The sequence below is a fragment of the Ornithorhynchus anatinus genome, chromosome 17 (assembly GCF_004115215.2).
Source record: "Ornithorhynchus anatinus isolate Pmale09 chromosome 17, mOrnAna1.pri.v4, whole genome shotgun sequence".
In the NCBI taxonomy this organism is placed as follows: domain Eukaryota; kingdom Metazoa; phylum Chordata; class Mammalia; order Monotremata; family Ornithorhynchidae; genus Ornithorhynchus; species Ornithorhynchus anatinus.
Window position 1 is genome coordinate 10,293,899 of NC_041744.1, and position 14,721 is coordinate 10,308,619.

At 42.6% G+C, this 14,721-nt stretch overlaps 2 protein-coding genes across 6 annotated transcripts in view; one reads left to right on the top strand and one right to left on the bottom strand.

Annotated features, from left to right (window-relative positions):
* NF1 (neurofibromin 1) overlaps window positions 1-14,721 on the top strand; it is a 184,711-nt gene that overhangs the window by 118,020 nt on the left and 51,970 nt on the right. The gene's annotated exons all lie outside the window — the stretch shown is intronic.
* EVI2B (ecotropic viral integration site 2B) lies at window positions 4,574-13,915 on the bottom strand. The gene is made up of 2 exons (XM_007666656.3): window positions 13,789-13,915; window positions 4,574-6,941 (listed from the first exon to the last, which is right to left on the bottom strand). Exon 2 carries the CDS (start codon window positions 6,906-6,908, stop codon window positions 5,187-5,189), a length of 1,722 nt encoding a protein of 573 aa, XP_007664846.2. The 5' UTR covers window positions 6,909-6,941; window positions 13,789-13,915; the 3' UTR covers window positions 4,574-5,186.

The following is a 14,721-nucleotide window of genomic DNA, read 5'->3' on the forward strand; positions in this document are numbered from 1 at the left end:
ATTATTTGGTGAGCATGTTTATTTTCATCAGCCTTTTTTTGGTTTCTTTAAGATGCCGATTTAAATAACTCTTGCTTTGTTGAGGGATTTTAATGGAAAGGTGGATGGAGCGTACTTAAAATCAAGGTTTAATAAGATGTGGATACTCCAGGCAGATTGCCTTCATCTGATGGTCAAGTTAATCGATGTAGAGTCACGCCGCCCGTTTAAAATGCCTTTTTTTTTTGTCTTTGTTTTCTTTCAGTTTTGAAAAAGAAAAATTATTCAAGGTAATGCTCTCCTTTATAATCCCTACTGCTGATGAGTCTTTTTCCACTAATAAAATCCCTGTGCCTTAGCTCCCTCCACCTCTCTTTGCAAAACTCCCCAATTACCACTACTGAATCCTGAATGTTTTAAGTAGTGAAATATATATTGCTACCATTGTAAGGATTGTTAGTCTCTGAAGTCTTCTGCTAAGTGAATATTTTTTAGTGGAATGAATGCCTCTCGTAGGAAGTCCAGTGCTTGTGAATTCACTGCCAAAACCGTCTTCAGCATTGTGGCATTTTCTTTTGTCCGGTTTAATGTGTTAAGAGGCTATCCCCATTCTATGAAAAGTGGATTTTTAACGTAGGTTTTGAATTCACTCTGATCAGCCAAAACATTTCTCATTCGGTCAGCCTGCTTTCACTGTGGCATTGCTAAGTATAGTCATTCCTTATTTTGGGAAGGAAACTGTGCCATAGTCGTCCATTCTTGACCCGAAGAAGCTGATAAATTAATTCTCTGAGTTTATTATTTGAAGTCAGCAGCATTATGGATTTCGTACACTTTGAGTATTTTACCTTCACTGTAATTTGGGGAAGAAGGCAGACATTTAGTGTTTACAGACCGGAGCAGCGGGAAGGAGTTACAAATATACAATAAGTAGTAGTCCCCTTATGGCAGATGGGAGTAGCCAAAAACATAATTGAATATATGATTAAGCTTGCATATATACATAAGTGCCGTAGATGGGTTTAAGTATCTAAGCGCTAAGGGACTTGGATTTGTATTCCCTTCCTTCAGCCCCACAGCACTTGTATACATATCCATAGTTTTTATTAATATCTGTCTCCTCCTCTAGACTGTAAGCTCATTGTGAGCAGGAAGCATGTCTACCGACTCTGTTGTACTCTCCCAATTGCTTAGTACAGTGATCTGCACACAGTAAACGCTCAAAAAATATAATTGATTAATGGAGACTGTTGACACAACTTGGTATACAGGGAATTGATCGGTGTAGACTTTTTAAGGGGCGATTTTTATAGGAGGATTTTGAAGATGGTGGGGAAGACATGGCCTGATTGATATGAGGTCCGGTTAGAGGGGAAGCAACATGGGCAAGGGGCTAGAGAGTGATGGGCAGTTAAGGGTAATGGGAAAGAATGAAGAGTTCAAGCTGGTGAGGAGAGCCCAACGTAAGAGTAAGAAAGCTCTTGCAGAGACTTGAAGCCAGTGGCATGGAATTTCTGGGTGATGTGGAGCCATCTCCTCCATAGGACAACAGAAGATCTAGAAATGGGTAAAGTGGATGTTTTACATGTCTAGGATTTATGGTTTTGAAAAATACTTGTTTTATGGCATCTGTTAAATGCTTACTTTGTGCCAGGCACTCTGCTAAGCACTGGGGCCAATCTAATCAGGTTGAAAACAGTCCATGCCCCACACTGAAGCTCACAGTCTTAATCCCCATTTTACAGATGAGGTAAGTAAGGACCAGAAAAGTGAAGTAATTTGCCCAAGGTTACGCAGCAGACAAGGGGCAAACCGAGATTAGAACCCAGGTTTCTTCTGACTCCCAGGCTTGTGCTCTATCCACTAGGCAGTGCTGCTCTTAATAATTATGGTGCTCTGTTTTGTCAAAGACCTGAAAACTGAAATCTGGCATCCTCTTATATTGAATTGTTTCTAAATTTCTATGTCCTTCATTTAATTTCAGTTCTTTTAGAAACAAATACTGATTTTAACGATGAGGATTAAAAAGCTCCAAATTAAAATATATTGGTCTCTTCATTTAAAAATGATCTACAAGGTTGAAGATATTATTGAGCCAATCTTTCCCTTTGGCTCTGTGCACCAGAATTCTTAATAACATTGCATTGGTACACTGGCATCATCCTCAGTGATATTAGTGCTTACTAAAACACTGTATAAAGCTCTTGAGAGAAGATAATAGATAGGAGATCCAGGATCACTGCCTTTCAGGAACTTTCAAACTACTGGGGTGGGTCAGATGATAAGAAAGTATTTGCAAATAGTGGGACTAGGAAGAAGAACAAAGATCTAATGGGAAGCAGTACAGATGTATCAGGGCAAAATAGCTGTATAAATAATGTAAATATATAAAATTATTATTGTTAGTAATAATAATAAAATAATAAATGCTGAGAATAAGGTGGTAGTGATTCAGTGCTATCAGTGGGATTGGGTGGAAATGACCAGAGTGCTATGAATTTGTTAAATCTTCCCAGAGGGGATGAGATTTCAGAAGGGCTTTGTAGGTGGGAAGCGCTGTGGTGATAATAATAATAATAATTATGGTATTTGTTACACGCTTACTCTGTGCAGATGAGTGACGAAAGCCAGTATGTCAGACAGAGAAAGCTGATGGAAAGAGCCAAGGTGATACTGAAGAGTTTCTCTGTGCCCTGGTGAGAGCCAGTGGAAAGTTTTGTTCCAGTGAGCTCAGGTTAATAAATCTTTAGGCAGATGAAAATGATTTAAATCACCCAAACTTAAGAAGGCCAGTGGTTTGCATCCAGTCGATTTGGGCTCTTGCATGAAGGCAAATCTTGACAATTGCAGTTTTCAGGGTGGTGGGAGGTCCCACCGTGGTCTAACAGTGAAAAAGAAACACTCTAGAAATTGATGGGATTCCTGATGGGCCCATGAGAAAGAGATGGATGGGGAGTCCTCCATTTATAATGAAAAATCGGGGATGTTTTTGGCTAGGTTTAAATATTTCTCTCTTTGTTAGTATTGGCAGAAGAGATCCTTTAGTTCTGTGTCCTGCAGTTTCAATCTGCAATGGCTGTGTGTTCTGGGGTTTCTTTAATGTTTAATTGTGAGTTTGTCCCCGTTCCCCCACTCCACCTTCCCTCCCTCATTCCCAACACTGTCCACTCCTGTAGGGGCTGTTTTGAATGTATTTCATCTTTTTATATCCCCCATGCCTAGTGCTAGATATACGGCAAGCACTCAGTAAGTACTAGTAACGAATGAAATCGACGCTGGCCACAGGCACACCAAATTCAGAGAAGCCTCTCTTTTTTACGTCTGTATCTTAACCAGCTATTCACTGAGTGGGCAGGGAACATGTTTGCCAATTTGGTGATATTGTACTCTGCCACGTGCTTAGTATCGTGCTCTGCACACAGTAAACGTTCGGTAAATGCCATCATTTGATTGGTTAAGCTCCTTCACACTTATCACTCGTCGATTACTCTCTCAGAACCATGCAATAGAGATCAGACTACTCCAGCCCAGTACATTGGGCAACTTCCCCCGATATCAGGCCATTGGGCACGACTTGTTGGAGACCAGATGACTCTTGGTTTGGGAAGTCTTGCCAACGGTCACTGAAGAAAGCAAGGAATCAGTGCTTCTGTTTAATTAAGCTAATTAATGCTGTGGCCTCACAGCACTATTCTTTTTGCTTTCCCCTTTCCCCAAAATGAGTTGACTACCCTTTGGGAAACATGTAAATAGCCGGGTGGGCTCTGGTGGTTCAGTCCGGGCTGCAGGCCCAACCAAATGACCATACTGGTGTTTAGTTAATGTGCAGTGTCTTGGTCATTACTGTCATCGGTCAATATTTGGGGAGTCACAAGGCTGAGCCCTGGGCTAGCTATTATAATCGAGTGATGAAGATTTACCTGTTGAGTGGAGGCTAATCTCTTCTCTTTAAAGCACCATGTAGCACTATTGTACATAATTGCCCTAGCTTTTCTCTTCAGTGATTATCATTATTATTATAATGGTATTTAAGTGCTTACTATGTGCCAGGCACTGTACTAAGCCCTGTGGTGGATACAAACACATCAGGTTGGACATGGTCCCTGTCCCATGTAATAATGATAGTAATGATGATAATGTTGGTATTTAAGCGCTTACTATGTGCAGAGCACTGTTCTAAGTGCTGGGGTAGGTACAGGGTAATCAGGTTGCCCCACATGAGGCTCACAGCTAATCTCCATTTTACAGATGAGGTAACTGAGGCACAGAGAAGTTAAGTGACTTGCCCACAATCACACAGCTGACAAGTGGCAGAGCCAGGATTCGAACCCATGACCTCTGACTCCCAAGCCGGGCTCTTTCCACCACGCCCTGTTCCTTCTAATAAATAGTCTAGCTTCATTAAAAACTTTGAGTTGAAGGTAGATAAGTGTGAAGGTGGTGTGATTTTTAAAAAAATGTTTTTTTTCCAACAGGAAATTAAGTTGTTACGGTCACTGACTCATATTTACATGAGCTTGATTAAAGCATAGTGCTTATAAAAGTGCTTTTTTTGGTTAGTCTTTTAAATGAGTGATTGCTAAGAATCCTGGAGTCAAATTTCAGGTTTCATTTTAATCAAAGTCTCTGCAGACGCTTATGTTTTAAATTTTTAATCACCTAGAATAGTAAATGAACAAAATGCTTTCTTTCAGGTTTCTCAGTCTAAAAAATACATGAAAACATTTTGTTTGTGGCAAGATCTGTGTTCATTCACGTGATGCCCGTTTCTTGACATTTATTTCCCAGAGGTATCAGAACTCTTAAGATAATTTGCCAACAAGAGGTTTTTGTGTGTCTTGAAAATCAGCTAGTATCATTCCATCATCTCTTCTCGGGGCAGCATCATCAACAAACGACACTATTATTCCTAAGAATGGTGGCATTCGTTCAGTGCTTACTCTGTGCCAAGCACTGTCCAAAGCACTAGGATAGATACAAGACGATAAAGTTGGACACATTCCCGGGCTCTCACCAGACTCACACCGTTAGTCATTTTTTTTTGTTTCCTTGGCATTTTCGTATCAACGCGGACTTTGTAAATGGGTGGTAAGCGGATCATTACAGATTTTCCAAACTGAAAGCTGTGATTTCGTAGTACTTTCCCGACTCAAGCCAGCCAGTTAGGAGATACGTAAGATCAACTGAAAACAGCAAGCAGGGATAGTTTATAGCAGTTCATCAGGGGGCGGAGGCAGTATTTTGTCTAGGTCGTGATGAACCAGATCTGGAGGAGTAGGAAAGTGATAAGATTGAGTCTCTAGTTCAGGGGAAAGTGACTTGACCTCCTCAGAGGTGTGGTCTTGCTGGACTTTGAAACATTCCGGGGCAGGTGGCAAACTGAGGGAGGCAAGAGGAGGTGGAGGAAATGACTCTTGGTCGTCAGAGTTGGCCCTCTGGACCTGGTTGGAATCCCCCGGGGGCAGTGGCAGATCAAAGGTGTCAGACTGAAGGAGTAAAGTGGGTGGCTCGCATTCCTGGTTCAGTGTTTCCAAATCAACAAGAGGTGGAGGGGGTGGTGGTAGATCTGGATCATTCAGCGGACAAGCTGGACTGCCAACTTCTAAGTCATCAGTGCTGTCCGACGTAGGGTCTGTTGGGTCGTGCATTTCATCTTCAGTCAGGTAATTTGATGATTCCGTGTTTTCTCTTGATTCAAACAACTTAATATCTAAGTCATCTGCTAGTAGAGTGTTTTTGCTCAGCTTCCAAGGTAATGAAATAATGGAGGTGCGTTTTGTGATTTCCTCATTTTCTCTAATATTATCCATATAGATGTCAGGGGTGTCACCATCTGCAAATGGAGAACGACCAGCCCAGTTCTGGTCATTTCGTTTTGGTTTTTTCCAGCATTTCCATAGAACAATTACTATTATAAGTAGCATCATAGCAGTCAAAATGATCCCAATTAACAGCGCAGCTGCTGAATTTGCATTAGAGTACCGGGACTCAGTTTGAGAACCCACTTTACTGTTAGCTTCCGAAAGAAACGGGGGAAACCTATCCCTTGGCGACGTAGAGGAAATCGAAGTAGGGCGTTGCGTTGGCTGGCGGGAAGGGGCCGTGGACAGTTGGGTTGTCTGACTGGAAGGGGCGGGTTGCGTTGTCCGGCTGGAAGGGGCCTCGGCCGGTTGGGTCGGCCGGCTGGAAGGGGCCTCGGCCGGATGTGTCGGCTGGCTGGAAGCGTCCTTGACCGGTTGAGTTGGCTGGATAGGAGGCACCCTGCTCGGTTGGGTCGGCTGGCCGGAAGGGACCCAAGTCGGTTGGGTCGACTGGCTGGAAAGGGATCCGTTCAGTTGGGTTGACTGGTTGGAGGGGACTTCGGCCGGTTGGGTTGACTGGTTGGAAGGGACTTCGACCGGTTGGGTTGACTGATTGGAAGGGACCCCGGCCGGTTGGGTTGGCTTGTTGGAAGAGACCCCGGCCAGTTGGGTTGGATTGTTGGAAGAGACCCCGGCCAGTTGGGTTGGCTTGTTGGAAGAGACCCCGGCCAGTTGGGTTGGCTTGTTGGAAGAGGCCCCGGCCAGTTGGGTTGGCTTGTTGGAAGAGGCCCCGGCCAGTTGGGTTGGCTTGTTGGAAGAGGCCCCGGCCAGTTGGGTTGGCTTGTTGGAAGAGACCCCGGCCAGTTGGGTTGGCTTGTTGGAAGAGACCCCGGCCAGTTGGGTTGGCTTGTTGGAAAGGACTTCGGCAGGTTGGGTTGGCTGGTTGGAAGGGACTCTGGCCGGTTGGGTTGGCTGGCTGGATGATTTTTCTGTGGCATTTTCCCTGTCACCTGAGGTCCCCGTTATCGTTGAAACAAAAATAGTAGGCAGAGTTGACATTGATGCTGTTTGAAAGCTGTGTCCCACGTTTCCACAAAAAAATATTACGATAAAATACTTGATAGACATTTCATTAGGTGGCAAGCGATGTTGAAGCGGATACTATAAATGAAAAGAAATCCGGTTAAAGGTCATCAGTCAGTAGTTAGGCTTTATTAACCTTTTGTAAAGTGCAAAACACTTAACTAGCACTAGGAGTTGCATATTGGGGGTAATTATTGGCCCTGCTGAAATAATAAAAGCTTGGTGTGATGTTTCTCCTAATTTTATCCCTTTGATATACTATGGGCCAATGTAGCCACTCAGTCAGTGTATTGAGTGCTTTCTATGTGCAGAGCACTGTACTAAGTGCTTGGGTGAGTACTATATAACAGAGTTGGCGGATGTGTTTCCTATCTACACCCGGATATTCAGGGGAAGTTTATTAGCATTCATTCACTGATTTATTTTGAGTGCTTACTGTGTGCAAAGCACTGTACTAAGCATTTGAGAGAGTATGACGTAACATCAGACACAGTCCCTGCCCACAACGAGCTCACAGTCTAGAGGGGAGACAGACATTAACATAAATAAATAGATAAATAAATTGCAGATATATACATGCTGTGGGTAAGGGAGGGAGAGAGGGAGGAGCAAGCACGAGCGCCGCAGAAGGGAGTGGGAGAAGAGGAGAGGAGGGCTCTTTCAGGAAGGCTCCCTGGAGGTGATGTGCTTTTAATAAGGCTTTCAAGTCGGGGAGAGCAATTATCTATCTGATACGAATAGGGAAGGCATTCCAGGCGAGAGGTAGGGTGTGGGTGAGAGGTAGGCGGCCCGATAGATGTGATTAGGGTACAGTGAGAACCAGAGGAACGAAGCGTATGGACTGGGTCGTAGTAGGAGAGCCAGTGAGGCGAGGTAGGCGGGGGCAAGGTGGTTAAGTACTTTAAAGCCAATGGTGGGGCGTTTTTGTTTGACGCGGAGGTGGATGGGTGACCACCGGAGTTTCTTGAGGAGTTGGGAGACGTGGTCTGAACGTTTTTGAAGGAAAATGATTCGGGCGGCAGAACGGAGTTTGGACTGGAGTGGAAAGAGGCAGGGAGGTCAGTAAGGAGGCTGATACAATAATCAAGGTGGGATAGGTTTGAGAAGCAGCGTGGCTCAGCGGAAAGAGGCCGGGCTTGGGAGTCACAGGTCATGGATTTTAATCCTGGCTCCGCCGCTTGCCAGCAGTGTGACTTTGGGCAAGTCACATCACTTCTCTGGACCTCAGTTACCTCATCTGTCAAATGGGGATGAAAACTGTGAGCCCCATGTGGGACAACCTGATCACCTTGTATCCCCCCAGCGCTTAGAACAGTGCTTTGCACATAGTAAGCACTTAATAAATACCATCGTTATTATTATAAGTGCTTGCATTAATGTGGTAGTTTGGATGGAGAGGAAGGGGTGGATTTTGGCGATGTTGTTTTTCCAAGTCTTTTACTTCTCTTCTTGTGCTTTTTAGTCATTTTCCCGTTGGCCCCTCCAGAATCTGTTCTGCTCCTCGTTATCACTTCTGGATAGGTGTTTTAGGGATTACGTTTTCCCTTTTCCATTTCCAGAGATAATGGCATTAGTTGCCAGTCAACAACATGTATAGAGCAAACATTCCTTCTACACTTTAGACAAAGGTGCTTTTTTTTTTTTTAACAAGTTCACATAAATTAAAAGTTAGTCCAAAGGAATGGCCACATGTGGAGCCCAAAGCATTTTTTTCTATTGTGAATTTGCTTGCCGGGAGACTAACCACTGTGTTTTCTTTGTCTGTTACTTCAAAAGGACATTATTAGGAAGGGACATGATGCCAAAATTGAATTATTGATCTGATTCAAGCCTTTAAAGGTTTTTATCATTATTGTTTTATTTAATTTCCTGTATAGCAAAAGAGGATGCGAGCATAGCTTCAGGTTCTCGATTCATTTGTTTTCACTAGCTGACCCAAGATTTCACTATCTCCCCTTTTCTCAATTTGCCCTTTTCCCTTCCTCCCCCGCCTTCTAGCGATATGTCAGCTCTGCGAAGCCACTTTTCAGTAGCACATGTGAAAACCCTACAGTGAACAACATAAGGAGAAAACAGAGTTTCTCCTGTCCGCTAGACTCAAAGCAGCGCTGATAATGCGGGGGTAGGTCAGAATCCCAACAAGAAGGCCCAACGATGTCCACTTGAAGGCCTGGAATTCTTATCTCTGCGGTGTCTGTGCATGCACCAAAGTCCCTGGTCACTTCCTGGGACTCCAAGTCCAGCATTCAGTAGGGGCTTTTGTTTATTTGCCCTCCAATTTGCATGCCACAACCTTTGAGTCCCCACAACTCCCTCCTTTGTGCTGATATTAAATTTGAGCCAGGTCCCAGGGTTTCAGTTCCGACAGTCCCCCTGGACTGTAAGCCCGTTATGGGCAGGGAAGGTGTCTGCTATATTGTACTCTGTCAAGCACTTAGTACAGGGCTCTGCACCGGTAAGTACTCAATAAATACAGTTGTCTGACTGGCAAGGTTCTTGTTCAAAATGAACCATTTAGGGAAATAGACATACTCTCTTATTACATACCCATTAGCCCCATTGCTTCTCCGTGTACTGGCATCTTTACCACAACACTCTCCGTTTCAGGAACTATGTTAAGATCCTCTTTTGAAATCATCAATGAGGAAGGCTCAGTAGAAACTTAGTTCTGCCAGGAGCGATTTTAATCTAGCATTAGAAGAGCTCGAATCATTAGTCCCAGAAGAGTCCAGAGATGAGATTGTTGGATTGAATCTGGTCACTGATTTGAAGGCAGTCCAGTCCTGAGATGATGGTGTGAGTCCCTGCAGCCAGTGCTAAAACTCCCTGGCCTCCCACCATGAGCTTGGCTTTCAACTTGCTGTGCCTTTTTTCTTTCATTTGGTCCTCCAGAAATTATTTCAAGTTGTAATAATGGCAAAATTTGTGGTATTTAAGGACTTACTATATGCCAAGCTATGTACTGCCCGCTGGACTAAATACAAGATAATCAGGTCAGACACAGTCCCTTCCCCACTTGGGACTCACAGTTTCAAGGGGAGGGATAACCGGTATTTAGTCACCATTCTACAGATAGGGAAATGGGCTCAGAGAAGTGAAATAGTCTACTGGATGGAACATGGGCCTGGGAGCTAGAAGGAAGTGGATACTAATTCCACCTCCACCAATTGTCTGCCATGTGACCTTGGGCAAGTCACTCTACTTCTCTGTGCTTCAGTTATCTCATCTGTAAAATGGGGATTAAGACTGGGAGCCCCGTGTGGGACGTGGACTGTGTCTCACCTGATTAGCTTGTATCTACCCCTGTGCTTTAGCACAGTGCCTGACATAGTAGGCTCTTAACAAATGCCATTAAAAAAAAAAGTTACTTGCCCAAAGTCACCCAGTAAGGAAGTGGCGGAGCCAGAATTAGAACCCAAATCCACCGACTCTTAGGTCTGTGTTCTTTCCACTATGCCTTGCTTTTTCTGTTTTGCCGGTAACAAAATAATAAATTCTCACTGGGACGATCCCCATTCCCAATTATTTGAAACACTGGACTTGGAAATTTGGTTCTCGGTGTTGATGTGAAATCAGGAGAATTCTGAAGTTTTTGTGGTGTTATATTTGCCGGGTTATATTCGGTGGTGATAGAAAAAGGTGTAGATGTGTAGCTAAAATGCTATATCGTATTATATAACAATTTACAACAGTCATTGGATTTGGGGCAAGATTAGGAGTAACTGATTTTCAGAAATGGAGGTCACCGCCTATCCTGAAAAATCAATTTGAAGTTGTTGAGATTTGGAGAACAGTATGGGAGCCACACAGAGGCATAACAGTGCTGTAACTTTTTCCTTCATTTTGAATAAAATCCTGTCTTTATTGTAACTTCTCATCCTACACTTCTCCCTCTAGGCTGTAAGATTCTTGTGGGCAGGGAATGTGTCTACCAATTCTTTCATATTGTTATATTGTACTCTACCAAGCACTTAGTACAATGTTCTCCACAGAGTAAGAACTCAGTAAGTATGATTGATTGTCAGTGAATTGTAATCAATATCATTAACGCCTTCTCTCGTTAGATTCTAACGGGAGGGAACCAACTTTATTTGTTTTTAAAGGTGTACTCTAGGGACTTGGGATTGTGAGGATCTACTAGGCCGACCCAGCTTCTCATTCCCTTCGCAGTTGGGTGATGAGTCTGTCCCAGCTGCTTGGAGTCTCAGAGCTCATATATCTCCCCAGGATCCCCGCAACAGGATAGAATAAGAAGTTATTAACAATTAACAATAATAGGTGATAGAATAATTGAGCAGCCCTGCTAATGACTGCTTCTCTAAATTCAGACTTCTGGGAACTGGAGGTTTCACGCTTTTAAACGGGTTCTCGATATATAGACTTTCCATCGTCTGGTAGAGGCTGGACTGGTTTGTCACTTGTGTGACATAGTTCGGAACCTGAGAGCCTTTTAACTCAGTGGTTTTAATAGTTGTGAGAGAATCCAACATTTACCATAGGTATTAGAGTAGATAGGGTAAATTTTACGATAGGGAAACTTTTAAAGATCAGTGACAGCCTCTTAAGGGACATAAGAGAGGTGCCATCATTTCCAAGAATGAGACCTGCATGCTTTCGGAAAAGTCACAGTAATTTGGAGGAAATGATGGAAAAATGGAGAACTCTAAAAAAAAAAAATAAATAAAAAATTATGCTTGAAATCTACCAGTTTTGCTGAGCCCACCAGGGTAGTTACCAAAACCAATAGAGGTGGTAGTAGGAAGCAAGTATTCTATTTGTGCTGAAAACCCAGAAAAGTGGCCCAAATTGCAGCAAGAGATTTTAGGCAGGCTAGATATTACAAAGACTTTATGAAGAACAGTGATGAGAAGCGGGGTTGCCTTTTGGATAGAGCACAGGCCTGGGAGTCCGAAAGACCTAGATTCTAATTCTGGCTCCGCCACTTGTCTGCTGTGTGACTTCGGGCAAGTCACATGACTTCTCTGGGCCTCAGGTACCTCATCTTTAAGGTGGTAATTAAGACCGTGAGCCCCATGTGGGACGTGGACTCTGTCCCACCTGATTATCTTTTATCTACCCCAGGGCTTAGTACAGTACCTGGCACATAGTAAGTGCTTAACAAATACCATTTTGGAGGAAAAAAAATTAAAATAAATCCTGGTCCTCACGGCTGAGTGGTAATGGGTTGTGCTTCACCTAAATAGCATTTCTGAATCATTTCTGGAAATAAAAAAATGTAAATGAGTGCCTTCTGGGGGTGGTTTTGGTACCATCCTACCTAACAGCAGGGAGAAGAAAGAAATGGTTCTTGAGAATCCCTTCCAGCCCTGTGAAGCTGTAAACACAATTAAAAGCCCACAGCATGCTGAGTAGGTCACCTGAAATTGCTGGACTAAGTGAATTACCTGGAAAATTCTGGGAGACCTGAATTACCTTGGGTGTTTTCCAAGAAATCCTTTACATTCCAACAGTGTTCCAAGAGTTTCAGAATATCCTTCAGGGAAGGTCAGTTTGGAAATAGTAGAGGAAATAAGAGGAAAAGAATCCCAAAGCCTTTGGGCACTCACTCAGACTGTCTTAAAGGAAGCCAGAAATCGGAAAGAATGACAATTAGGAAAGGGGCTGGGCCTTGTTTCTTATTTGTACTGTAAAGTCAAAGGAGATCAAAAATGGGTCATAAAATCAAGATTATATTATAAAATTTTCTTTAAGCATCTCTGTGAAGGAAGAAAATAGGAATAGCTGTTGGTTTTTCTTAGGCAGAGAAAGCTCTCATATAGCAGGTCTGGTATTCTGAATCCACGATGGGATTATAAAGACAGCTTGTTGAGGATAGGTTGAATTTTTTACAGCAAGAATAATTTTCAATTTTGTTGCTTTTAAGATGTTCAGTTGTTATACCAGAGCCCAGAGTGCCTTTAGCTTAGTCAAGCTACTTGAATTTCTTTAATGCTTTTGATTCCAACTGACTTTAATTCACTCTGTTCCCTGTGAAGTAGGCCAGTTTTATTGTTCTCCCTTTATAAAATGGGGAAAATCAAGGCACAGAAAAAAAGTTACAGCGGGGTATAGGGAGAACCGTTCTGCAATATACTAGGCCAGTTCAGCTTTGTTCTCTATGGGGAGTGTGTTTGGCAAATTAAAGTGTTTTTGTACTAAACTGATAGACATTATTTAAAATGTAGGTAGCCTAAGCAAATAAATGCACATAACAGCAAATAGATACTTATTCTTCTAGTTGTGTGTAAGATGAAGAGTAAAATTGTTAAAAACAGGCATTTTAAATATTTTAAAATGAACAGTTGGCAAAAAGAAAATATTGACGATTTGGACAGTTTATCTTCCTCCCTTTGATTCTTGTAAATGAAGCTGAACCTGAATGTTTCCTTGGAGAAGACTTTGGTGCTTTAATATTAAAAACACACTAAAGTTATGGTAATGTCGATGCTGTAGCTTCTCGGCTACAGGGTAGCTTGTGCTGTAAACAAAGCAAAATAGAATCTTGTAGTTCAGCATATTCTCCCTCCTGCTTCGGTTTATTTTTTAGTCCACAACACAACAGAGGGCAGGGGCCATTGTTAATGAAGAATTCTACGTACCGAATCCACTTGTAGTAAACAGGCAGACTATCGTGAATTGTTGAATAAAATGCCTAGGTGAAAACCCAAAATTACATAGCCTAGAATCCTTAAAGCAAGGAATCTTTTTTTTATTTTCCAATAACAGAACTCTCTCTATATGTTTAGGAGCCAGTAAAGTGAGTCCCAACAAGAAACCCACATCGTCGTGGAAATCACCCATATTGATCAATTTCGTTTTTAAACTAGCAGACCATAATGAAAGACCAAAGATTTAAATTAAGCAGGCATCCTGTTTCAGACAAAAGAGACTGAACAAAACTGGCTACTTGAAAACTGTAGCTTACCTTTTCAGGAACTTCTCTTGCAAGAGGCTGTGTTCTTCTACTAAAGGGACATTTGGGTGGTTTAAGACAAAGGAAAAAATAGTGGTTGAACTCAGATTAAAAATGGTTTGCTCTAGTGACAAAAATGGTTTCAGAGAAAAAGAGGAAGTTTTTCAACAGTCACACCAGGAAGTGCCATAAGCAATGAGATGACTAAGAATTTCACCGTTTTAAACCAAATTTTGCATTAGATGAGTAGGTAAACATTTTTGAGCAGTCCAGGTATTCAGATTTTTGAATTGGTGTCTAGCACCTTTCCCTTGCAAGCCCAAAGTATCTTAATTACCTGCTTACGATTCACAGTAGTGGGTGAGGGAGGAAAATCATGGATGGTGGTTATTTCTGTTTAGTTTTTTAATGAATTTGGGCAGTGCCACCTGGAGCAACCCATTTTGACTCCTCTTTTGGAATGACTCCACTGTGATATTCTACACTGTTGTTTCAGGTAATAAGAGTAATCGGGGTATTTGTTAAATGCATACTAGGAGTCAAGTGCTGGGGTAGATAAGATAATCAGGTCCCACATGGAGCTCACAAGCTAACAGGAGGGAGAACAGGCACTGACTCCCCATTTTGCCCATGAGATAATTGAGGTGCAGAAGAGTTAAGTGACTTCCCCAAGGTCACACAGCCTACAAGGAGTAGAACCAGGATTAGAACCCAGGTCCCCTGACTCACAGGCCCTGGCTCTTTCAGGGAAGGCCACGCTGTTTCTCTTAAAGATCATGTAGATAAACAGTTTTGCATCTAAATTGAATTTACCCATTTCAGCAGTTCCATCTTCTTGTCTGCCAGTTAAAATGCTGATCAGTAAGAGGGATGTGAGGGAAGGGAAAGTGAATCGCAGTCCTTGCTAATTTGAAGGGTATACTTAACCCATTTAGGATCCAAGAT